The sequence below is a fragment of the Mastacembelus armatus genome, chromosome 7 (assembly GCF_900324485.2).
Source record: "Mastacembelus armatus chromosome 7, fMasArm1.2, whole genome shotgun sequence".
Classification (NCBI taxonomy): Eukaryota; Metazoa; Chordata; class Actinopteri; order Synbranchiformes; family Mastacembelidae; genus Mastacembelus; species Mastacembelus armatus.
The window spans coordinates 17,889,747-17,915,322 of NC_046639.1; the positions used below are offsets into that span (position 1 = coordinate 17,889,747).

Below are 25,576 nucleotides of genomic sequence, written 5' to 3' on the forward strand. Positions count from 1 at the left end.
TGTGTTGTTAATGATCATTTGTTGTTTTCTACTGTTTGTTCATTCTGGTTCATTGACTGATTCCAATGTAAAGAAATAAAGGTCAGACCATCAACCAACGCTTTTTATTGACACATATATAGTTTTGGAAACAGACAATAAGTTAAAACAGTAAGTCATAAAAAGCAAATACTAAATACCTGAAATACTATCCCGTTCACACCCGTGTTAATTTGGCACCTGATTCTGATTTAACTTTGTTCTGCAAACATTTATTTTTATGTGATTGTTAGTTTTAGTCTGGTTTTAAATAATAGAAAAAATACTCCAGTGTTCGTTAATGACATTTTAGTCTTATTTGTTCTATAAAATAATTTAAAGCCCTTTAAGGCTCCTGAACACAAGAACTGAGTCACAGCTGGTTGATATAATTTCCATGTTGCTGATAACGTCTCTATACAAACATACAAAGCTGATAGTTCACCTCTTTAAGTCACTTTATGTTGTAGAGACAAACTAACTGACTTATTGTAATAATTCAACACTAAGTTTATGGAAACATCCGAGATTGATGCAGCTCAGCGTTTATAGTAATGGAGATGGAAATATCGCGAGGTTTTGCGGCGTTTTCTTGGTCAATTACCGTTATCCCCCATCGACCAATGAAGTGCCAGCCTGCTGTCACGTGGTCATCTGGGAGGGAAATCGTGTTCGCGGGCTGAGGGAGTCAACATGGAGGTGGACATGGTGGAGGCTGAGCCTGAGCAGAAACCGAGACAGAGCGCACAGAAAGCGGACACGGAGGCCACAGGAGCCTCGTCCAAAAGCTCCACTGGAGCCTACGAGCTGCCCTGGGTGGAGAAATACCGTCCGCTCAAGCTGAACGAGATCGTGGGGAACGAGGAGACGGTGAGCCGCCTGGAGGTGTTCGCCAGGGAGGTCAACGTCCCGAACATCATCATAGCAGGTAAGTCGGAGGAGAAACACCGAGGAGGATTATGATGCTCCCGTTACAGTTGTCCGCGAGGAACCTGGGTCAGAATCAGCCAGTGTCATTGTACTGCAGTCTATAATCCTGAGTATTTATACTCTCAGTAACAGATCAGAGTACTGCACAGGTCAGCTGTACAGGTGTGTTTAACATAGAGCCAGGTGTTAGCAGGTAAAGACAATGATGCTACTGCTTGTTTTACCTGCTCAGGTGTTTAGGGTTGGGATGTGTGTGTGTTAGTTGGAGCTCGTCTTCCTTATTGAAAACCATCTGTAGCCCGGGTCAGTGTGTGTTGTCTTCATGTTCGGCTCATGGTCCGCTGTCTGTAGCTGCGTGATGATGATGATGATGGTGATGACAAAGGTGATGATGGTGAATTAGCATGCACTGATACAGGGTGTTTACTTTATGACAGACAGCGACTGTCATTTTTGTTGTAATTTCAGAGAAGTGTCTGTAAGATGCACACAGCTGGCTGGTATGAATTCTGCAATCTCACCATTAGATGTCACTAAATCCTTCATATTTAAACGCCGCATCTTTAACAACACAAAATGAGATTGTCTTATCTTATTTATTAGTCATTTATGTTTCATAATCCACGTTTATAAAATCTGATTATTCAAAATGTCTCCTGTTCCTCTGCTGTACCTTCATTAAAGTTCCAGTATCTCCGTCAGTATTTTATTTGGTAATTGGGTCAAATTACACTGTAAATACTGTTTTAGTGTTTTTCTGTCTGTGGATGTTAAAAATAAAAATAATCCTATAGATCAGTTGGAGTTTCTTCACCATTGTGAGGTTCACTGACCTGGTCTCCAGAGTGGCCACCAGGGGTCGCTCCGCTGTCACTTTTCAATTGGACATGGTTCCAGCTCCAGGATCTGCGGCCTGAAGCCTCAGATCTCCATATGAACAGCTGGGCTGACTGGTAATAGTCCAGGATTGAACTGACTGGGCACATGGTGGTGCACCCTGGCAAATAATGTTCTGTGGTGACTGTAAAGATTAACTGTTGGAGAGCAGACATGCTGTGTAAACTGTGGCATATAAAACTGCACTCAGACCAGCTGTCGGGTCACCTGTTGGTGAAGCGGCACTGATTGTCCCTGCGACGACCTTCCACAGTGGGCCAACAGAACCTGAACCAGAATCAGAAGAACCTTCCCTCCTGCATGTGTCTGATGAAGTCATGGTGTCCACAGCATCCAGGAGAAACCTCTTCCTGCCAAAGAGCTGACAGCTGGACAGGTGAGTGAACCTGTGATGCAGCTGAATAACAACCTGACACTTAAGTGACTGCTGTGCTGATCAGTTGATCAGTTTGCTGAAGTTGCTGTGTTAAACGTGTGTGTGCATATGGTGAGTGTGAGGCTGCGGGAAGAAGGTACTCATAGAACTACACAATACATATGTGTATGAGACATGCATGTCACCAGAGATTCACGTTAGTTCCCTCTGTACTTTCACACAAGGATGGCAGTTGGTTCCTTACAGTTTTGTGTTCTTAGTTTAGAAACTGTAAATTATCTTATTTTACCACATATACAGACCTTCAGGTTCCAAACGGATCCTAAGGCCTGATGAGTCCATGGCACAGATTCAGTGTGAGGAGGAACAGGATGCAAACCTTTACAACAAATATTCACTCTGGTCTAATTAATTGTCTCTTCTTGAAACTGAAGACCACAGTATTGCACCAAAAGCAGAACCAAGACAGAAAAAAGAGCAGCAGCAGACAGCCTGTGGTCTGCCAGTCGTCTGCCAGTCTCGCTGATTATGAGAAATTGTTGTGCAGCAGCAGGGATGTGTGTTGCATCATCAGACCAACAGTCCACAACCAATTTTAGTCCATTTTCACCAGCCTGTCCCTGTTTATGCTGCTGCAAACATTAAATCCACTGTAACTAGTAACTGTCTTTAATCAAACCAGCTCAGGAATTTCTCACAGTCTCCTCAGGTCTGGGTTTGATTTATGGTGACGATACTGGTGATAACCAGTGGTGGAACAAGTACTCAGGGCCTTTACTGCAGTAACAGTACCACACTGTGAAAATACTCCACCACATGTAGAAGCAGGTCAGGTCGCTGTCTGTGTTTTACTGTTGTATCTGATGTTTCTGGATGAATGTTCCTGCTGTAGTTATGTACTGCGTATTTTGAATTTACGTGTGAACTCAATGGAATTAATTAATTAATTGGTTTTCTGTCGTAATTTGCCAAAAATATGGTCTGATCTTTAAGTCACAACAGTAGACAACCAGTGTTATTAAGCTGGTAACACACAGTCGCTTCTAATTTCTCCTGTCATTATTGAACACACCCATGAAACACTGTTGGAGGAAAGGTGAACCCAGACCTGCACAACATATAAAGGACCATACCTCTGCACAGAACTGCTTCAGCTCAGACGCATTTTATACGATGTCTGGTGTGAATGGCTCTCTTGTGGTCATTTCACCGCATTCGATAGGATCAAGGTCTGGGCTGTGACTCCAAAGGGCTCATTTTCTTATTCTGCAGCCATTCTGTGGTGGATTGTCTAGCTCCATCAACCAGCGTCTGCTAAGCTTCAGCTGGCAGACAGCAACCCTGACATTTTCTTGTCGGGTATTTTGGTAAACTTGGGCATTCATTTTCCCATCGATAATAGCAAGTGGCAGCCATCATGATGGTCCTTCCACCGTATTTCACCACACCACCAGTGGATCCCTGGCAGACAGGATGATGGGTATCTTGCCTATTCTTGTGGCTGCAGTCTAACTAAAAAAACTGTACATGGTAAATATACAGATTGTCGTTCTGCATTTTGGCTGCAGGCAGCATATCATTTTGACATTTCCCACATGTATTAAAATATATTGCACTACCTTAACTGTACCTCATCTGTACTGGTCCTTAAATGTGTGTTTGTTGTACATTGTCTAATGCACTGTCTTCATGGAGCTTTCATTTATTTTAGGGCTCTTAGATAATTATCAGTCAACCAGTGTTAGAAATGTTTATTATTTTATTATCTTTATGTTGCACCATGGTTCTTGGAGGAATATTGTTTTGCTTCACTATGTTTTGTGTTTACGGTACATGGATGGAAAGACAAAATCTTTTCAGATGCATCATCAGTCGTTTTCCTTTTGCCCACACTAGTGTTGTCATGATACCAAAACTATGACTTCAATATCAACTCTGAATCAATACAACGGGACAAAACTAAACCATCAAGAAATGTAATGGATTTATAAATGAGAGTCCATGGAACTTAATAAAAACAAACCAAAGAAAATTTGTTTCAACTGTGTCAGTGCAGTGAAAGAGAGAATGTGAAAAGTGGCCATAAAAACACCAGATGTGAATTCTGTTAGATGACAGTTGTCCTTAACTGGCGAAAAGAGTTTGCTTGTCACAAAATAAATCCCACTTCTTTGACTTGGCAAATGTCATCTTTTACATTGGCTAATCATTCACCTGTCTCAGCAGGTTGGACTTGTTGGCTCCGTTGGTTTGAAACATCTTTTACAGACGGGCTTTGTCTGTTTATTTACAAGCAAAGGTAACGTTCTAAGTTCATAAACCAACTGTGGAGAATCAGAGCACCCTGGTAGCAAGACAGCTACAGTGGCTGCCACAGTTTGATTCTGGCTGCAGATGTTTGATGCCTGTTTGTCTTCTCTCTCTGTCCATGTTTCCCGTCTGCAGCAGTGTGTGACCTGTGCTAATAAACCTTTAGAAATCTTTAGAATCTGGACTGAAGGACCAGATATAGCCTTTGTTTTCAATAAGGAAATAAACAAATGCAAAGTTTCCCCCATATTGAATAATGTTAAATTTCCACCATCCAGTTGATGTTTCTTGCACATGCAGACATCTAGACTGGTGTGAGAAAGGTCTGACAGACTCCTATCATTTTGAATGTTATTTCATGTTTTCAGTGAGTTCCACAGATTCCTCCATTTACATATGTGGAAGAAACAGGATTTAAATGAAGATTTATACACTTGGACTCAAGTCAAGATGTTCTCTTCAGTTTCCTGATTCATAAAAACATCTTTAAACCACTGCACATACAAGTCATTTTAAATGAATGTAACAAACTTAAAGCCTCAGGGCTACAACCAGTCACTGGATTTGGGTGTTAAACAGCATTTACAGAAAAATCTGTTTCATCAGGAACAAAGAAAAAGAAGGAAATAAAAACCAACAGAAACCGAAACTCCCAACAGTTTAGGTCTGTTTGTTTTCCATACATGTTCAGGTTTCTACTGATTGGCTGTGCAGTTGGAGGCGTGTTCACCTGTTGGTTCATGTTCCTGTTTCAAGCTGCAGCTCTCAGCAGATCCAAAGTGTTCTGCAAGGATGAAGAACTTGCTGACACATTTTTCCTTTAAGAACCTCAGCATCTACACCACAGTCATTGTGGTTTTTACTTACAATGTTTTGCTGGAGAGAGATGTGGAATGCACTTGTAAACAACAAAGGTTTCATTGTGATTTCTACATAAGTGTGCCATTCGTTGTAATATTTTTCTTGATTCTTTGGATGGATGAGACATTTCGAAGAGCTTGGAGAATTACATGTAGATGTCTGGTCAAGTGCAGATTTTTTGGGCTTTTAGTGAATCGCATTATTAAGGCCGGTTTAGTTGGTCTGCTGTGGGTTGTATCTGTGTTGATCGATGGAGACTGGTATGTCTGCTGTCAGAACAATGGGACTAAACAGTCACAGTTGGCCTGCAAAGACAAGAACAACCTCACTGCTGAGGAACAGGTGATCATTGCTGACCTGAAGAACTGGTCAAAGGTGAGTGTGTTTCTTTGTTCATACACACCATGTCCACAGCCCCTTTGTTTCACTGTACTCTTATTCACTGTGTTGACCTGTAGACAAACACTGTAAACTCACAGTAATGTTTTTTCCTTCAGGTGTATGGCTTCTCTGCACTCTTTGGTATTGTTTGTCTTGCAGCCATAATGTCACTGCAACACCAGGAACATCTGAAACATCTGCAACATTGGGACCATCTGAAACATCTGCAACACCAGGAACATCTGCAACACTGGGAACATCTGAAACATCTGCAACATTGGGACCATCTGAAACATCTGCAACACCGGGACCATCTGAAACATCTGCAACACCAGGAACATCTGGAACATCTGCAAGACCAGGAACATCTGCAACACTGGGACCATCTGGAACATCTGCAACACCGGAAACACCAGGAACATCTGCAACATCAGGAACATCTGAAACGGGAGCAACACCGGGACCATCTGCAACACCGGGACCATCTGCAACACCAGGAACATCTGCAACACCGGGATCGTCTGCAACATTGGGACCATCTGCAACACCAGAAACATCTAAGACAGGATCAGGATCAACAGGATCAGCTGAAAAAACAGAAACTTCCTCCTCATCAGCAACATCTGAAACAGTAAGAACATCTATCACAGCAGCAACAGTTCAGTTGAATCCAAAACACATTTGTTTCACTGTGAACAAACCTCATAGACTGAATCTTTTTTATACAGAATGTTCTGTTCAGTTCTAAGGGGGGGAGGAACTGAACGGGAGGCGACAGGTAAATATTCACACTTCATCTCATGCAAAACACACCTGTCTAACACTATTAGACAAAGGCTGTGCACTGCAAGTGCATGATACACGATCAGTTTTAACTCTGCTGCTGTATATAATCCACATGGCTGGCATCAGACACACATCCACTTCAGTCCAAAAGATTATTGGTACCAAATACCAAAGTAAACGGCAAAATAAATTAGCTGACTTTCTTATTGATATATTAATTATTTTATTTGTTGTCATTGTCCCTTTTCAGTCTCTTCTAAGCTCAATCTCATATTCCTTACACAGACATGTGTTGTGTGTTCAAATGAATGAATCTGATTCACTGACAGAGATTATTTTCTTCCACAGAGAAGACGCCTCTGCTCAGACAAAACAGGCCCAGGCATTAAAAGAAAGAAAAAGACATGGTTATTATATAGCATGAGTATAGCAACACAATTCACCAGTTTCACTTGCATTTAATCTGAGTTTATCCTTGAACAAACTGTCGAAAATCTGGTTTTGTCTTGTTTTTTTTTTTTGTTTTTTTGTTTTTTTTTAGTTTGAAAGAAATGTTTGAATGGTTTATATTTTCTGTACCAATGACTTCTTCAACATTTTTAGAACAAATCCTGCTGGAACTTGCCTTTGACCAGTCTTAAACAATAGAGGGCCTGAAGTTTGTGGGTCTGAACCCTGGCAGACTTGGGGCCTTTCTGTGTGGAGTCTAAATACAACAGAGTTGAAGTGGGCCCCACCTCTCGCTCTAGGCCCCCTGTGGACTAAGCGGTATAGAAGATTGATGGATTAATAACATGCTCTCCTTGTATAAAAAAGTGATTTCTGGATAAGATAAATAACACTTCCAAAATATAAAAAAGGTGCAACTAATAAATTGTCTTTTCAATTTTTTTATTTAAAATCAATGTGAAAAATTCAAATTCTGTGATTTAAAATCAGATATACTGTAAATTTTTGTTTATTTTCAATGCCATTTTGTTGTTTATGATGTATATACATTTTGATAATTCTTACGACATATATAATAAACTATAAATGTTACTTACAAAATATTGCGAGATATGCAATATATAGACCTACTATGTCGTATTTTTGGCACCTCATACTTCAATTGTAGATTTAGTTCTGCAAAAATAATTTCACTATTTGTTAGTTTTTGTCTGGTTTTTAAAAAAAGATATTTCAGTCTAGTTTTCGTTAGTGACAATCTCATTTTTTAAATTATAGCCTAAGCATTTTTACAAATGTTGCCATCTTTGTTGTGTACAGTTACTGCTAGCATCCTGAGACTGCTGTAAACACTCCTGAACACTCCCAAGGCTCCTGAACACAAGAACTCATAGTCACTATACAAACATACAAAGCTGATAGTTCACCTCTTTAAGTCACTTTATGTTGTAGAGACAAACTAACTGACTTATTGTAATAATTCAACACTAAGTTTATGGAAACATCCGAGATTGATGCAGCTCAGCGTTTATAGTAATGGAGATGGAAATATCGCGAGGTTTTGCGGCGTTTTCTTGGTCAATTACCGTTATCCCCCATCGACCAATAAAGTGTCAGCCTGCTGTCAGGTGGTCACTTGAGAGGGAAACCGTGTTCGCGGGCTGAGAGAGTCAACATGGAGGTGGACATGGTGGAGGCTGAACCTGAGCAGAAACCGACACAAAGCGCACAGAAAGCGGACACGGAGGCCACAGGAGCCTCGTCCAAAAGCTCCACTGGAGCGTACGAGTTGCCCTGGGTGGAGAAATACCGTCCGCTCAAGCTTAACGAGATCGTGGGGAACGAGGAGACGGTGAGCCGCCTGGAGGTGTTCGCCGGGGAGGGCAACGTCCCGATTTGCTCCCGTTACAGTTGTGTGCGTGCATGCGTTTGTTTTTGTTTTGGAGTTCATCTTCCTAACTGAAAACCATCTGTAGCCCGGGTCAGTGTGTGTTGTCTTCATGTTCGGCTCATACTCCGCTGTCTGTAGCTGCGTGATGATGATGATGAAGAAGATGGTAAAGGTGATGATGATGAATTAGCATGCACTGATACAGGGTATCCACCTTATGACAGACAGCGACTGTCATTTTTGTTGTAATTTCAGAGAAGTGTCTAGAGGAAGATGTGGAGCAAACCGGGATCAGCTGGTTAGGACAGAGAGAGACTGGCGACATTAACCAGCAGGTAATATGTCAGCAGTGTGGACATACAGGGCAGACTGCAGGCTGTGTGCTGCTCAGGTGTCCAGGGGAGGCAAAGAGAATACGTGGTTTAATACCAGCAGTTTGATAAAACACCACAACACTCATCACAAAGCTGAGTACACGGAGTTTGCTGTTTATTTTTATTTGTTGTTACAAGCAGAGAAGAAGATAAAACCTGTCTTCCAGTTCATTACATTTTTATCCTTATAGTTATTTTTTTGGTGGAAATATGTATGGGTATGGGTACATCCATGATGATGATGATTATGATTATGGTGGTTATGTTGATAAAGCTGTGAATCTGGACTGGACCTCGGTGTCTTGTTTGTGTTTTAAACTGCCACAACTGTGGCAGTTAACAGGTTGGAGTGTGATTCATAGTAAACTGGATTTATGGTCGACCTGTATTGTTTAGTGTGGCCACCCAGACAAGAGTTAGTCTGGAATCTCTTTGGTTGAGATCGATATCTAGAGGGCGGGTCAATGGATGCAGAATAAACCAATCAGAGAAACGAAGGATATGACACCAGCAAAGCTATAGTGATACCAGCGAATGGTGTAGAGACGCTACTACAAGCTAGTTGTTATTTTTGTTGTAAAAACATGAGAATACATGGTGTTATCACTACTTCTGTGCATGTTTTTGAACAGAGTAAACAGCAAAAGCCAGTTGTAGAAAGATTTGTGGTCTTGGGACTGGCATTGAGAAACGTTGAGAATGACACAGTGCATGTGCAAGGTTTGTTTATACCTGATTGGACGATGAGTGTAAAGCCCGCCCATTTGCAAATGAACGGCTGTGATTGGCCCGGCTCTTTTGAGGCCGGAGGAAAAGCCTCTCTATGGCAGGAGGCACAGAACCACATTCTTTCTTTCTTTAAGAAAGGAGTGGGTCCTGGCTGGCCAGGCTGTAGTGTTGTCACAGTTAAATAAGCAGATAAACACAGAGGACTGTGTAGAGTCTTTACTAAAAGTAAAGTGAATCTGTTTTTCAGAAAAATGCAGGGAATGGATTTTGTTTCTCAGTGATCTGTTCATGGAAGATTGGTAGAAAACCTTTGCTCAGTACTCAGACTTTTAGTGAGTACACATGTCACTGAAAAAGATAAGAAACCCTGATTGTTGCTTTCCAAATCGACTTCTCAGAAGTAAACTCCAATGAGAATATATTAATCAGTGGTTATGGTTGGAAACATTAATTCATAATTTCTGGTGAATAGTTTGTCTGAGTTGTGTAGAAATAACTGGTGATGACGCAGCTAAATGTTACTGTACCTTTAAGGAAGCTTGTATTTTTCGAAACAAACAGGAAACAGAATCTATGGATTCTTAATGGAAATGTTATAAACCTCTTTATGCTGAAGTCTGTGAGGGTCTGATGGGACATTTTATGTCATGACTATAAATGACTAAAACTAATGGTATGACTCTTGTGGTTCAGGTCCTCCCGGCACAGGAAAGACCACCAGCATCTTGTGTTTGGCCCGAGCTCTGCTGGGAGCCTCCATGAAGGACGCCGTGCTGGAGCTCAACGCCTCAAACGACAGGTGAGACTGGGAACATGATGCTGTAGGAGAATCATGTAACGTAAGCATGTGACCTGATGGTGGCTCTGCTGGTGTCTGCAGGGGAATTGACGTGGTGAGGAACAAGATCAAGATGTTTGCTCAGCAGAAAGTCACACTGCCCAAAGGACGACACAAGATCATCATCCTGGATGAAGCTGACAGGTGAGCCGACAGGAAGTGACAAGACAGGAAGCGACACTGTTGTTATTGAGGACTGCCGTGCGGCTGAACACAGCTTGCTGTTATGTTATGTTTTGAGAGATTGTCAGACTGGAGTGTCTGACCTGCAGCTGTGCAGTTTCTGTCACTTCAGCCTCTGTGCTGAACTATTTTGACTTTGCATGGACTTTAGGAAGCAGTCTAAGTCATGTTATGTGTAACAGAGAAACACCGGGTTGCTGTAAATCTTATTGAACTGTGGTAATGACGCTTACTGGTGGTCCAGACCACAAGGCAGGCAAGCGTGCCCAAATCATGATGGTCAATGATGATACCAAAACTATGACTTCAATATCAACTCTGAAGCAATGCAATGTGTGGCATCTGGTCGAAGAAGAAAGCCTAAAACTGATGGTTTTGTAACTTTACTTTATTGTCCTCTTAAACCAATGTAAGAGATGAACGGAGTAAAAATAAAAAAGACAGAGAATCACCTGAAAAAATGGAAGGCTTTTCAGAGCTTCACCATAAGAACAGTATTTGCCGGTTGGAAGACACACCCACCAAAGATTGCCCGGTTAGAGACAATAAGACTTTGAAGACCAGGGAGGTAGTACTTGACGTAGTGTTTCCAGAATTGGTCCGCAAGGATCTGACTGTCTCTCCATCGATGGTGACTGATCAATTCAGATTGTGGGTAGACTGGGAGTGATGCGTCTGGCTGCCCCATCAGCAAACAGTTCGGGGTAATGGGATCAAGGTCTGTGTGACCCACCGTGAATGTAGTCACATTTGTGGGTTATCTTTATATTATTTAGATACAGATTAGTCTTGGTGATTGCCTGTTTATTGGCTGTATACATTGGCCTGTTGGATTCCTGCCAGGCCAGTAGGGGGCAGTGGCGGAATGTTTGTGGCCCGAGGGAGTGTTGTCTCACTGCTACAGCTAACCTCTCGTCATTCTGCTGAGAACGAGCTGATTGATGACAACTAACCTCCTCTCTCGTAATTTATCATATTAAACAGGTCAGTTTAATACACAGCCGCACCAGATACTATTAATAGTACATGTTGTGACATTAGGAGAATGGTTTGCGATCAGGACCTGTCCTTGAAGTACTTAAAAAAAAAAAACCCTAGTATTTGTGGAATACTAACTAAAGGCAGGCAAAGGCAAATTTATTTGTATAGCACCTTTCATACATTACGCAATTCAAAGTGCTTTTGCACTAACTAGCACTAAAACTGCAGCAGGATAGGCGGGAGGCTAGTGCTAGTATGTTAACAGCAACCGAGATGATTTGGCGATTAATAATGTAACTGCTCCCACTTTAAAACTTTATGAAGCTCCCGGTTAACCAGTGCTAATGTATTCTTTGTTGAAATGTTTATCTAAAACGTTAGAGATAGTTAAGTGTTTAAATAATGATCCATATTCTCAGTAGTACGCTCATGCAGAAATTGTGATGCTACATATACATGTTGTTGGAGAGTAACAGACAAAAAGGAAAATATTATTTAGATATTTAATGTCAGGTTCTTGCACCTGTGGAACTGCAAATGTAAATTGATGTTGTATGAAAGTACAATGGGTACAGTAATTTTGCTTTTGATTTAATGTTAGACGGGTGAATAAGTTCTCATGTAACGATGTGATATTATAATGTCAATAAAATTCTGCTGAGCGCGAGCTGAGTGATGACAACGAACCTTCCTTTCTCGTAATTTATCATATTAAACAGGATAATTTAATCTGCATACGCGTCCTCACCACTGGGACCTGTAACATCTGCAACATCAGATGATGTGTATCCCAGCGGCTTTGAATTAAGAAACTGTGTGATCTCAGGCCAGATAGCAGCTAGTTCCAAGGACCACCTTTCCTGAAAGATCCACCTAATCTTTGGCCACAAAGCCCTACCACGGAGGAAGTAGACAATATAGAACTTTGTAAGACTAGTTTCAGTGCATTCGCTTGCTTCACATCCTCGGTTTCAGCCAGTTCAACACTTTTGAAGAATTGATCGAGCACACAGCCTGTAACGGGGTGGCAGATGGGAAACCTACAGCCACTGATTTCATGAATGCAGAGATAGAGTTGCTGCAGCACGCACATTAAGAAAGCTTCCCCAGAGTTAGACCAACTAAAGTCTGGTAAAGCACTTGATCAAAATAGTCGGCCTTGCTGCAGAACTTGATCCTAACACAAATCTAATCAGAGTTGGAGGCAGTTTGCGATATCTATCTTGAGCCTGAAAACATGCACCCGATCGTGCATGTGAGCACGGTGGTGGAATCAGTCCACAAGATGGTTTGATGTATGGGCAGGTCCAACTCAGAGTTGAGTAGAGTAAACAGCCTGAATGTTTTCTGGTCACCAGTAGCGATATTTGGGCCGTCCATTAATTCGGCTATACGCTGAAGGGCAAGCAGGTGTGACTGGCCATACTGCTGATCTAGGGCAGCTGTTGTTTTAGTAAAAGGATGCTGTGACTGGCAATATGAATCACCAACTAGTAAGGCTTCTTCCAATTTCAAGTATTTGGAATTTGAATCGTTCAGTTGCGTGAGCTAGGAGTATGTTTTCCAGAGCAATTTTCAAATGTGAAAACTCTCTTGGATTGGGGTGAACGAAGTCTGGAATCCTTGGAGTAGGACCTCAATACATCTGTTCTACCTCATGTGATAGTGGGAGGCTGACTTGGAGCTCAATAATTCCTCTCGGTGTCATGGGAATCCCATTGTGTAGACAGTAAGGGTCTGCCTGGTGCAGGTTGTAACCTGACACCTGATCATGTGTAGCGCTGACATGCTTCTCTGACACTCTGAGGCACGGAATTATGCATCGACTAATAAACCCGTTTTAGCCGAGTAAAGAATAATACCAATCCAGACTACTCAATAAAGTGCAGCTAAATATCAAGCATGTCAATGGTAACATCTCTGAATAACTGAAACTTTGATAAACAGATAAATACATTTGGCATTAATAAAGTCACACACATCTCTATACGGCAGCATTTTGAACACACCGGCTTATAGTAATGCCTGAAAGGACCGTCGGTCGGCGGAATATGTAACATCCACTACTTACTTGTCATGAACGTACAACAGTTGAACAATCAACAATGATAAACTTTTAAAGCCAGTGTAAAGTTCAGTCCATCTTTCATGCTCCCAATGAGATTCTCTCCTGTCTCTGTGCAGGAAGAGGAAAGGGATGTGCCTGCGCAGCAGCTGCATCTCAGGCTATCTGTACATGAATTAACTCAGAGGAGGGATGAAACACAAGGGAGCAGAGTTAGTTTATGGCCATTTTAACATCACCATAACTTATTAGCATAATTTATCCATTTCACAACGTAAAATAACAGTACATTTTAGAAACATTAATATTCTTCACAAACCTTGTTCCCCAATCTCACCGAAGCTAAACCTTTCCCTTTTGTTTCTCTTTTAGCTCATTCATGCGTCCGTCCTCTGTTCAAGCACCGTTTGTTTTTTCTCCGTTTTTACTTCTCCACCATCAACCTTCCTTTCAAATTAAAACTTTTGCCCAAAGAGGAAATTACCAAACTAAAGGCACATAACTCTTTCACATGACTTTACCGTTACTTACACAATGGGACAAAACTAAACCTTCAGGAAATGTAATGGATTTATAGATGAGAGTACAGGGAACTTAATAAACACAAACCAAATAAAATGGTTTTAACAATGTCAGATAAAATGAATTTTAAGTGAATGTAACATCAAACTTAAAGCCTCACGGCTACAACCAGTCATTAGATTTGGGTGTTAAAAAGCATTTATGGAAAAATCTGTTTTATCTGCAACAAAGATAAAGAAAGAAATAAAAACCAACAGAGACAGAAGCTACCAACAGTTTAGTTCTGTGTGTTTTCCATATAGATTCAAGTTTCTGTTGATTGGCTGTGCAGTTGGAGGCGTGTCCACCTGTTGGTACATATTCTTGTTTCAAGCTGCAGCTCTCAGCAGATACAAACTGTTCTCCAAAGATGAAAGGCATCCTGGCAAATTTTACCATTGAGAACATCGGCACCTACACCACAGTCATTGTGGTTTTTACTTACAATATTTTGCTGGATGTGGATATGGGAAGCAGACATGAACAGTGGCAAAAGCTTCAGTGTATTCTTTACATGACTTTACCCTTTTTTACTCTAATTGTCTTGATAATTTGTATGGACAAGACATTTCGGGGAGTTTTAAGATTTATATGTCCATGTAAATGTGATGAACTTGGCAGGTGCAGATTTTACTGGCTTTTAGTCCTTCGCATTCTTAAGGCAGTTTTAGTTGGTCTGCTGTGGGTTATAACTCTGTTGATCGATGGAGACTGGTATGTCTGCTGTAAGAACAATTGGACTAAACAACAGTCACAGTTGGCCTACGGATTCAAGTGGTACCACAGTGATGAGGAACAGGTGATCATTGCTGACCTGAAAAGTGAGTCAAAGGTGAGTGTGTTTCTTTGTTCATACACACCATGTCCACAGCCCCCTTGTTTCACTGTGCTCTTATTCACTGTGTGTTGACCTGTAGACAAACACTGTAAACTCACAGTAATGATGTTTTTTCTTTCAGCTGTATGGCTTCTCTACACTCTTTGGTGTAATTTGTCTTGCAGCCATAATGTCAGTGTTTGATTGGAGGAAATGCTGTAAAGGATGCTGTAAAGGAAAATCAGATTGTTGTGAAAGAGAAACTTTATATGACAGACTGATTATAGAAGAAGAGGAAAATGTACTGAAAGAGATTTTGAGGGAAAAAGCAAAAGAAGAGTTGACTAAAAAAATAAAGGAAAAATTTGAAAATGGAGCTTTGGGAGAATGTTTTGATGTTGGTTCAGAGATAATCAAAGCAAGACCAGCAGGAAGAATATCTACCACACCAGGAACATGTGAAACAGCAAGAACATCTGCCACACCACGAACACGTGAAACAGTAAGACCATCTATCACAGCAGCAACAGTTCAGTTGAATCCAAAACACATTTGTTTCACTGTGGACAAACCTCATAGACTGAATCTTTTTTATACAGAATGTTCTGTTCAGTTCTAACAGGATTAACATGTCAGGCTTACATCATTTCAACTAGTTTCAGTGTTTTGTTTCTGAACATGAAACTTTGACTCATGGTACAAACTTCTCTGCAGGTGGAAGGAATTGAACTGGGTCTACTGATGACAGGTAAACATCCCCACTTCATCTCATCTCATACAGAACACACCTGTCTAACACTATGAGACAAAGGCTGCACACTGCAAGTGCATGATACACCATCAGTTTTAATTCTGCTGCTGTATATAATCCACATGGCTGGCATCAGACACACATCCAGGGCTTCAGTCCAAAAGATTATTGGTTTTGGGAAACAGTACAGTGCAGGAGGAGAACTATAGAAGAGAAAACACATCTACAGACTGATGTTTGCGTATTTGTATTAACTCTGCTGAGTGTTGTGTACTCCAGGTATCCCACGCTTATCACTAGTAGAAAAACAGGAAGGAACTCAGTAATTTATACGAATAATTGTGAATATTCCAGGTTTTAGCTGCATAAAACTGAAACGCTGCTTGTTCCTGTTTAGTCCTGACTCTGGGCACGAGCAGAAGGCCTGTCCCTGATGTTCTCAGAGTTCAAGATGGTTAATATGACATCAACATGTCAGAGATGCACTGTGGTACTTATGCCATGAAGAGACTTATACACAAGCAGTGCTGTTTTAAAATCTAGTCTCTGAGTGACAGGAGCCAGTGCAGAGATCTGAGAACAGGAGTAATGTGGTTGTACTTCCTGTTTCTAGTCGGGACCCAAGCAGCAGCATTCTGCATGTACTGTAGCTGCCTTACAGCTCTTTTTGAGAGCCCCATGATCATTACAATAATCTAACCTGCTTCAGAAAAATGCATTTATGTATTATTTATTTGTTTATGATACTGTAATTATCAACAAGGCTAATGGAGCAGCATTCATGAAAAGATGAAAAATTACCAAGCAACAATAACAATAAAACTGCTCTAGTGTTGTATATTCAAGGTTTCTGCAGCAGTGGAACAGTTTTCTGTGAGGAATCAATTGAAATTTACGCTCACGGGTGAGTTTATGAAATAAGTGTAATAACGTCCAGAGTGAATCATTTGAGTTCCTTTCATTGAATTGGAGAAACTCATTGATAAAACTAGTCTGAATGATTCATTCACAAATAGAACTGATTTTTCTCGAGTTCAGTGATCCTGTCGCTGTTTGTGTGTGCTGGTGTGTGAAACTTCTAATTCACTCTGTGAATAATAATAATAAATAACAGTAATAATAATAATGATAATACATGTTCTTATTCTTGCCTAAGCTATTCCTTTACCTATAAACTCTCCCTTCTGTGTTAGATACAAAGCCTGTATCTACCGTGAGTGAAGAAGATCGGAGATAGGAAGAGAAATGTGAAGAGGAAGGTGAGCTTTAGAAAACATGCTTCATTGTTAATGTTTAAATTTGTTTTATCATGTAAATGGTATCAGTGTTTAACAGCTCATGAGGTATGTGTGCAGAAAAGGTTTGTAAGTTGCTAATGTAATGTATATGGTGTAGTTCTCTTAATTTACAGTCTAAGATTGACAGACTTATTTTATTAGTATGTTGAAACATGTTGACTTGTCCAGACCCAGCTTGTGCAGCTACAGCTTCTTTTTTGCCTCTCATTGAATATGCAATAGTTCTAATGCTCATTGATATTGATTGTTGCTACATTTGGCAAGAACATATGATAACTGGGGGATGGGGCCTTGGGGCCTGAAGTACAAATTAGCCAGGGGGCCCAGAAACCCTAGTGATGACCCTGATCACTTCATCTTTAGTAGCATCAATAACATTTAGAACTGCATCTTTGGGAATTATGGACAGATCAAAAAAGATACAAAAATGATCAGACAAAACAACATCAATCACAGTGACATTTGAAATGTTAAGTCTTAGTGATGACAAAGTCCAGGGTGTGACCTCTGGTATGGGTCGGCTCAGTAACATGTTGACTAAGGCCGTAGGTTTCAACGACAGTAGAAAGTTCTTTTGCATTTCTGTCACAGATTTTCTCCACATGTACATTAAAATCACCTGTAATAACCAAACAGTCAAACTCTGAAGACAACTGAAAGCATCTCAGTAAAATCATCAATATTTGACAAGATCTGGGTGACTTGTAAATGATTGACTGACTTTATTATTGATTTACTGATTATTTTATTTATTTCTTGTCATTGTCCATCTTCGGTCTCTGCTGAGCTCAGTCTCTATTTCCATACAGAATCATATGTTGTGTGTTCACATGAATGAATCTGATTCACTGACAGATCATTTCCTTCCACAGAGAAAAAAACTCTGCTCAGCCTAGAAGAAAAGAAAAGGCAGATGTGATGTATCAGATGCCATATAGCACCATAACTCATCAAAGTTTCGCTGATCTTCAATCTGAGTTTATCACAGAACAGATGATTTTGGTTTTGTCTTTTTTAGTTTGAAAGAAATATTTGATTGATTTATATTTTCTCTGTTTCCTGTTCTTCTCCTAATCATTTAGAAAAATAATTTCTTCTTCAGCCTATTTTAGAACAAATGCTGCTGTATTTGCCTTTGACCAGCCTTAGACAACAGAGAGCTTGAACGGTGAATTGTCATTTCACCAAAATGACAAATTATTATATTGTATTACTCAGAATTATCAGGGCCAAGATAAATGGAAAATAAAAAATTGGATATTAAAATCTAATTTAGTGTCCTATAATAATGATTACAAAAATGCTTAAAAATTACACAGATGAGATAAACAATATGGGCACAGTAGGTTGTGGGTCTGAACTCCAGTGGACCTGGGGCCTTTCAGTGTGTAGTCTACATGTTGTCCCCATGTCTGCATGGGTCTACTCCTCCCACAGTCCAAACAAATGCAGGTTAGGATTAGGGTCTGAACCCCAGAGACCATATGTGTATAAATGTAGATACTGCATATATATAACTGTATGTGACCCAAGTATATATTTTATTCTGAAAAGCCTTACTCACATATAAGGAAAGGTAACAGTATAGGTTTTAGTGTCAGGTTTGTGTTTTATCTTTATATGAGTAAAGATTAGCAGGTAGCTTTTACATGTCAGTTCACTAACTTTGTGTTGTTAATGATCATTTGTTGTTTTCTACTGTTTGTTTATTCTGGTTCATTGACTGATTCCACTGTAAAGAAATAAAGGTCAGACCATCAACCAACGCTTTTTATTGACACATATATAGTTTTGGAAACAGACAATAAGTTAAAACAGTAAGTCATAAAAAGCAAATACTAAATACCTGAGATACTATCCCGTTCCCACCCGTGTTAATTTGGCACCTGATTCTGATCTGAACTTTATTCTGCAAACATTTGGTTATTTTTATTTGATTGTTAGTTTTAGTTTTAAATAATAAAAAAATACTCCAGTGTTCGTTAGTGACATTTTAGTCTTATTTTTTCTATAAAACCATTTTAGCCCTTTAAGGCTCCTGAACACAAGAACTGAGTCACAGCTGGTTGATATAATTTCCATGTTGCTGATAACGTCTTTATACAAACATACAAAGCTGATAGTTCACCTCTTTAAGTCACTTTATGTTGTAGAGACAAACTAACTGACTTGTAATAATTCAACACTGAGTTTATGGAAACATCCGGGATTGATGCAGCTCAGCGTTTATATTAATGGATATGGAAATATCGCGAGGTTCTGCGGCGTTTTCTTGGTCAATTAGCGTCACCCCCCCCCCCCCCGTCGACCAATGAAGTGTCATCCTCCGGTCACGTGGTCATCTGGGAGGGAAACCGTGTTCGCGGGCTGACGGAGTCAAAATGGAGTTGAACATGGAGGTTGATCCTGAGCAGAAACCGACACAAAGCGCACAGAAAGCGGACACGGAGGCCCCAGGCGCCTCATCCAAAAGCTCGGCTGGAGCCTACGAGCTGCCCTGGGTGGAGAAATACCGTCCGCTCAAGCTGAACGAGATCGTTGGGAACGAGGAGACGGTGAGCCGCCTGGAGGTGTTCGCCGGGGAGGGCAACGTCCCGAACATCATCATAGCAGGTAAGTCAGAGGAGAAACACCGAGGCGGATTATGATGCTCCCGTTACAGGTCTGCCAGAAAGCTGGGTCAGAATCATCCAGTGTCATTGTACTGCAGTCTATAATCCTGAGTATTTATACTCTCAGTAACAGATCAGAGTACTGCACAGGTCAGCTGTACAGGTGTGTTTAACATAGAGCCAGGTGTTAGCAGGTAAAGACAATGATGCTACTGCTTGTTTTACCTGCTCAGGTGTTTAGGGTTGGGATGTGTGTGTGTTAGTTGGAGCTCGTCTTCCTGATTGAAAACCATCTGTAGCCCGGGTCAGTGTGTGTTGTCTTCATGTTCGGCTCATGGTCCGCTGTCTGTAGCTGCGTGATGATGATGATGGTGATGACAAAGGTGATGATGGTGAATTAGCATGCACTGATACAGGGTGTTTACTTTATGACAGACAGCGACTGTCATTTTTGTTGTAATTTCAGAGAAGTGTCTAGAGGAAGGTCTGGAGCAAACCGGGATCAGATGGTTAGGACAGAGTGAGACTGGCGACATTAGCCAGCAAGTAATATGTCAGCAGTGTGGACATACAGGGCAGACTGCAGGCTGTGTGCTGCTCAGGTGTCCAGGGGAGGCAAAGAGAACACGTGGTTTAATACCAGCAGTTTGATAAAACACCAAAAGACTCATCACAAAGCTGAGTACACGGAGTTTGCTGTTTATTTTTGTTGTTACAAGCAGAGAAGAAGATAAGGCATTTTTAGCCTTATAGTTTTTTTTTTCTTTGGTGAAAATATGGGTATGGGTACATCCCTGATGATGATGATGATGATTGTGTTGATGAAGCTGTGAATCTGGACTGGACCTCGCTGTCCTGTTTGTGTCTTAATCTGCCACAGCTGTTGCAGTCAACAGGTTGGAGTGTGATTCATAGTAAACTGGATTTATGGTCGACCTGTATTGTTTAGTGAGGCCACCCAGACAAGAGTTAGTCTGGAATCTCTTTGGTTGAGATCGATATCCAGGGAACGGGCCAATGGACGCAGAACAAACCAATCAGAGAAACGAAGGATATGACACCAGCAAAGCTACAGTGAGACCAGCGAATGGTGTAGAGACGCTACTACAAGCTAGTTGATATTTTTGTTGTAAAAACATGAGAATACATGGTGTTATCACTACTTCTGTGCATGTTTTTGAACAGAGTAAACAGCAAAAGCCAGTTGTAGAAAGATTTGTGGTCTTGGGACTGGCATTGAGAAACGTTGAGAATGATACAGTGCATGTGCAAAGTTTGTTTAAATCTGATTGGACAACAGCTGTGATTGGCCCGGCTCTTTTGAGGCCAGCCTCAAAGCCTCTCTATGTCAGGGGGCCCAGACCCTAATTTTTTCGCTAAGAAAGGAGTGGGTCCTGGCTGGCCAGGCTGTAGTGTTGTTGTCACATAAATAAGCAGATAAACACAGGGGACTGTGTAGAGTCTTTACTAAAAGTAAAGTGAATCTGTTTTTCAGAAAAATGCAGGAATGGATTTTGTTTCTTAGTGTTCATGGAAGCTTGATATAAAACCTTTGTTCAGGACTCAGTGCTTTACAGGAACCTTTTAGGTGCATTAGTGAGTCTACATACCACAGAAAACCCTGATTGTTGACTTCCAGATCTATTTCTGTGACAGAAGTAATCTCCAATGAGAATATATTATTCATTGGTTGTGGTTGGAAACATTAATTCACCATTTCTGCTGAGTAGTTTGTCTGAGTTGTGTAGAAATAACTGGACATGTAGCAGCTAAATGTTACTGCACTTTTAAGGAAGCTTCTATTTTGGAAACAAACAGGAAACGTATGGATTCTTAATGAAAATGTTATAAACCTCTTTATGCTGAAGTCTGTGAGGGTCTGATGGGACATTTGGTGCATAGATTTTATGGCATGACTATAAATGACTAAAACTAATGGTATGACTGTTGTGGTTCAGGTCCTCCTGGCACAGGAAAGACCACCAGCATCTTGTGTTTGGCCCGAGCTCTGCTGGGAGCCTCCATGAAGGACGCCGTGCTGGAGCTCAACGCCTCAAACGACAGGTGAGACTGGGAACATGATGCTGTAGGAGAATCATGTAACGTAAGCATGTGACCTGATGGTGGCTCTGCTGGTGTCTGCAGGGGAATTGACGTGGTGAGGAACAAGATCAAGATGTTTGCTCAGCAGAAAGTCACACTGCCCAAAGGGCGACACAAGATCATCATCCTGGATGAAGCTGACAGGTGAGCCGACAGGAAGTGACAAGACAGGAAGCGACACTGTTGTTATTGAGGACTGCTGTGTGCAGCAATCCCCTGCTCACTCCCACACCCCCAGTGACCTCCTCCAGGACCCTGCAGAGCACAGAGCTTCCCCCTGGAGGCCTGCAGCTCTCTCCCACACCCCCAGTGACCTCCTCCAGGACCCTGCAGAGCACAGAGCTTCCCCCTGGAGGCCTGCAGCTCTCTCCCACACCCCCAGTGACCTCTTCCAGGACCCTCCAGAGCCTATAGCTTCCCCCTGGAGGCCTGCAGCTGTCCCCTGCTCTCTCCCACACCCCCAGTGTCTTCCTCCAGGACCCTCTTTAGTTCTGCTCAGTAGTTTGAACTGTGGTAATGACGCTGACTGGGTTCAGTTCCTGACAGAGCAGGGATCAAGCGCTCAATGCTTTTAGGCTGGTAGAGGCCTCTGTGCTGCTGTCAGTGTTACTGTCAGTATGGAATCAGCGGTTGTTACTGTCCCTGTATGCAGAAGTTTCTGACCCCTTCAGGACTGTTCAGGGCCCAGTTTAATGCTGTTAATGAAACATCCCTGAAGCTTAATAAGACTGCACCTCCCATAATGCATTTTTAGCAGACGCTCCACAAAAATCCCCTTTGTTCTGTCCAGTCTAATGCAAGAGTCAACATCACACTGAAGGAACTGTGTTCAGCCTTTATTTGCTGTCGATAAAGTTTTTAGGTGTTAAAATGAAAGGCCACAGTCCACTGGAAGTTTTTGAAATCATTTTTTATTGATTTTATTTTGAATGTGTTTATCACACACCTGTTTGGTCTCCACCTGTCCCTTCCTGAAGCATGACGGACGGAGCTCAGCAGGCTCTGAGGAGGATCATGGAGATCTACTCAAAGACGACGCGCTTCGCTCTCGCCTGCAACGCCTCTGATAAGATCATCGAGCCAATCCAGTCTCGCTGTGCAGTGCTGCGTTACTCCAAACTGATGGACGGACAGATACTGGCCCGGCTGCAGGAGGTGGTGGAGAAGGAGGGTCTGTGTGTGTCTGACGATGGGCTGGAGGCCGTTATCTTCACCGCCCAGGGAGACATGAGACAGGTGAGGGGGGTGAAGAGTCCGACAGTTGGCTCCACACTGGAGGATTGTTTGTATTCACTTCCTGTTTATGTTTCCAGGCTTTGAACAACCTGCAGTCCACCCACTCTGGCTTTGGCTACATCAACAGCGAGAACGTCTTTAAAGTGTGTGACGAGCCCCACCCTCTGCTGGTGAAAAGCATGCTGGGACACTGCGTGGACGGGAACATCGGCGAGGCCTACAAGGTGGTGGAGCAGCTGTGGGCACTGGGCTACTCTCCAGAGGACATCATCGGAAACATCTTCAGGGTCTGCAAGACCTACCAGATGGCCGAGTACCTGAAGCTGGAGTTCATCAAGGTGAGAGAGCTCTGTCTTCAGAGAGAAAAAAATCAGAAAGTCAGAAAACACGTCCCCACTCAGATCTCTGGTTTAACAACCTGACTTTAAAAGAAGCTGCTACAGGGACCTTAAGTTACAGCTCAACAATAAAGGAACAATTCAGGGAGAGGAACAGTGGACAGAAGAGGAAGACAAGAGGGAGGAGAGGCAGGGGATAGGAGAGGAAGACAAGAGGGATAGAAGAGGGGGGGAGTGAAGAGTGAGAAAAGAGAGGTTAGTGGAGGGGAGAGGAAAAACAGAAAAGAAGAGGACAAGGAGAGAGAAAGATGGAGAAGAAGCAGAAACAGAGGGGAGAGGAGGAGTGGAAGATGAGGGGAAGGAGTGGAAGAAGGAGGAGAGGCAAAGGAGAGGGTAGGAAGGAGTGGGAGAAAAAAGAAGGAAGGAAGAGGAGAGGAAGAAGAGGGCAGGGGAAGAGGAACAGGAGAGAAAGGAATGGAAAAGGGGAAAGAAAGAACAGGAAAGGGACTTCTAACAACACCCGTCTCTACTTTACATCACGTTGGGTGTGAACTTTTTTAGCTATATGGGAAGAACAGAAGTAAAACAGCAGGATTGCTGGGCCGCATCTGTTGAACGGTCAGGTGTCTGACGAGGAGCCCTACGCAGTCATTTCGATGGTGTGTGGCTCTGAGTGTTCAGGCCTGGTAGAGTTAGCGCCCTCTGGCAGCGTGTTGGCGGTACTGCGGCTCTGGACACCATCTGTGGATCCGATACTGGAGGCCGAGTGAGTCCTGTAGCGAACCAGCCGGGTCATACCAACTGTGGGCACTGGGGGTGACACAGACACGTAAATGTGTGGTTAGTGGCAGAACAGTGACACGGGACGGAGCAGATGAATTCAGATCTGATAAGGATGAGTCTGGTGATCCACACGGGATCCACACGGAACGGGTACTGACAAACTATGTCAGTACCCGTTCCGGTTCATGGGACTGCTGGTCAGCACCCGCCCCATTTCCTGGGACTCTATGTCAGCATATGATGTATTTTTGTGAACTTGACATATTGCTCAGAGACATGACATATTAACTCATAGTGAAGTGCCTGGTTCAACAGGCAGGGGAAAATTTTGCTGTGCCGTTTCCATCAACAGTGTTGGTGTCACTCATTTAGAAGTCCAACAATTCATCAGTTAATCAACAGAACAATTAAACAGCCGTCACAGACTGAACATTTCATTTTGTTATGTCCTGCAGGAGATCGGCTACACTCACATGCGGGTGACTGAAGGTGTGAACTCATTGCTGCAGATGGCCGGACTGCTGGGTCGACTCTGCAGCAAGACGGCACCCCCTGCTGCCAGCTGAGCCCACAACTGTGAAACCTGCTGCCTCCTCCCTGATGGATTGACTCTCTAAAATCAGGCATTGTTTTAAATGCCGACTGCACTTCCTTTCAGATGCTTGTGCTGTGGAAACAAAATATGTAAAACAAAAAAAAAAAAAACTTATTTGCAATAAATCATCTGTTACTGAGAAGTGTTCACATGGTGTGTTATTGTTGAAAAAGAGAAGGAAAGAAAGGAGAGAAGAGGGAGAGGCAGATGAGGGAAGAGTAGAGAAGAGGACGAGGAGGTGAGACAAGAAGGCAGAGGACAGGAAAAGGAGAGGGAGAAGTAGAGGAGAGAGCTCTGTCAAAAATGAAGGTTCCAGCCTTAAAAGTACAGAAGGTGTTTGCCTCCTGAACCCAGACTCCCTGCTGGGAGCTGGTTCCACAGGAGCAGCCTGATAGCTAAAGGCTCTGCCTTCTATTCTGCTTTTAGAAACTCTGAACGACAAGTAGACCTGGAGGCTTTTTATGGAGTTGCTGGGACATCCTGACAGTAATTAGTTCATCTAGCCTTGAAGTAACAAATGCATGGACTGGTGCATCATTTTGACACAGGATGCTCCTAATTTTGACAATTTTGTGCAAGTGAAAGAAGGCAGTAACATCTAACATTTGTTTTACGTGTGAATTAAAGGACATATCTTGGTCAAAAATAACTCCACAGTAGTGCTGGAGGCCAGAGCTACGGCATCTGAAGTAGCTATATTGTTAGATAAGCTGTTTCTGAGGTTTTTAGGCCCAAATACCATAACTTGTCTAAATTCCTCTAAATTTAAAAGTAGAACTACTTTATACCAGCAAGAATGTTACTGTGGATATGTTTACCCATTGTGGATGTCTGGTGATGTCTAAAATCTGTGTTCTGCAGGAGATCGGCTACACTCACATGTGGGTGGCTGAAGGTGTGAACTGCACTTCCC

The 25,576-nt window shown here is 42.1% G+C and overlaps 2 protein-coding genes across 9 annotated transcripts; both read left to right on the forward strand.

The window, feature by feature from the left end:
- Window positions 1-699: 699 nt before the first annotated feature.
- On the forward strand, window positions 700-24,805 carry rfc2 (replication factor C (activator 1) 2). Of its 3 annotated transcripts, none has more exons than XM_026331490.1 (6): window positions 700-946; window positions 10,196-10,301; window positions 10,383-10,484; window positions 22,689-22,947; window positions 23,025-23,285; window positions 24,524-24,805. In XM_026331490.1, the coding sequence occupies exons 1-6, from the start codon at window positions 712-714 to the stop codon at window positions 24,632-24,634; spliced, it is 1,074 nt and encodes a 357-aa protein (XP_026187275.1). In that variant the 5' UTR covers window positions 700-711; the 3' UTR covers window positions 24,635-24,805. The 3 variants fall into 3 exon arrangements, with proteins under 3 accessions (XP_026187275.1, XP_026187277.1, XP_026187276.1); XM_026331491.1 differs by lacking the exons at window positions 700-946; window positions 10,196-10,301; window positions 10,383-10,484 and adding exons at window positions 19,353-19,609; window positions 21,567-21,672; window positions 21,754-21,855; XM_026331492.1 differs by lacking the exons at window positions 10,196-10,301; window positions 10,383-10,484; window positions 22,689-22,947; window positions 23,025-23,285; window positions 24,524-24,805 and adding exons at window positions 1,743-5,767; window positions 5,890-6,404; window positions 6,502-6,551; window positions 6,908-7,021 and having other exon boundaries at window positions 821-946.
- Window positions 14,215-18,851, forward strand: LOC113145111 (uncharacterized). 6 transcript variants are annotated; one of them, XM_026331497.1, is made up of 7 exons: window positions 14,215-14,633; window positions 14,888-14,962; window positions 15,090-15,449; window positions 15,662-15,695; window positions 16,530-16,602; window positions 16,892-16,957; window positions 17,869-18,851. In XM_026331497.1, exons 1-6 carry the CDS (start codon window positions 14,589-14,591, stop codon window positions 16,917-16,919), a joined length of 615 nt encoding a protein of 204 aa, XP_026187282.1. In that variant the 5' UTR covers window positions 14,215-14,588; the 3' UTR covers window positions 16,920-16,957; window positions 17,869-18,851. The 6 variants fall into 6 exon arrangements, 4 of the variants coding, with proteins under 4 accessions (XP_026187282.1, XP_026187279.1, XP_026187280.1 ...); XM_026331494.1 differs by having other exon boundaries at window positions 14,215-14,962; XM_026331495.1 differs by having other exon boundaries at window positions 14,215-14,962; window positions 16,545-16,602.
- Window positions 24,806-25,576: the final 771 nt, after the last annotated feature.

Bases quoted from the DNA above. Each gene is read 5' to 3' on its own strand.
- rfc2 (XM_026331490.1), top strand. From the start codon at position 712: ATGGAGGTGGACATGGTGGAGGCTGAGCCTGAGCAGAAACCGAGACAG. The intron at 947-10,195 runs GTAAGTCGGAGG...CTTGTGGTTCAG, and splicing joins CCCGAACATCATCATAGCAG to GTCCTCCCGGCACAGGAAAG. The intron at 10,485-22,688 runs GTGAGCCGACAG...CCCTTCCTGAAG, and splicing joins ATCCTGGATGAAGCTGACAG to CATGACGGACGGAGCTCAGC.
- LOC113145111 (XM_026331494.1), top strand. From the start codon at position 14,501: ATGAAAGGCATCCTGGCAAATTTTACCATTGAGAACATCGGCACCTAC. The intron at 15,450-15,661 runs GTAAGACCATCT...ACTTCTCTGCAG, and splicing joins CACCACGAACACGTGAAACA to GTGGAAGGAATTGAACTGGG. The intron at 15,696-16,529 runs GTAAACATCCCC...AAACTGCTCTAG, and splicing joins ACTGGGTCTACTGATGACAG to TGTTGTATATTCAAGGTTTC.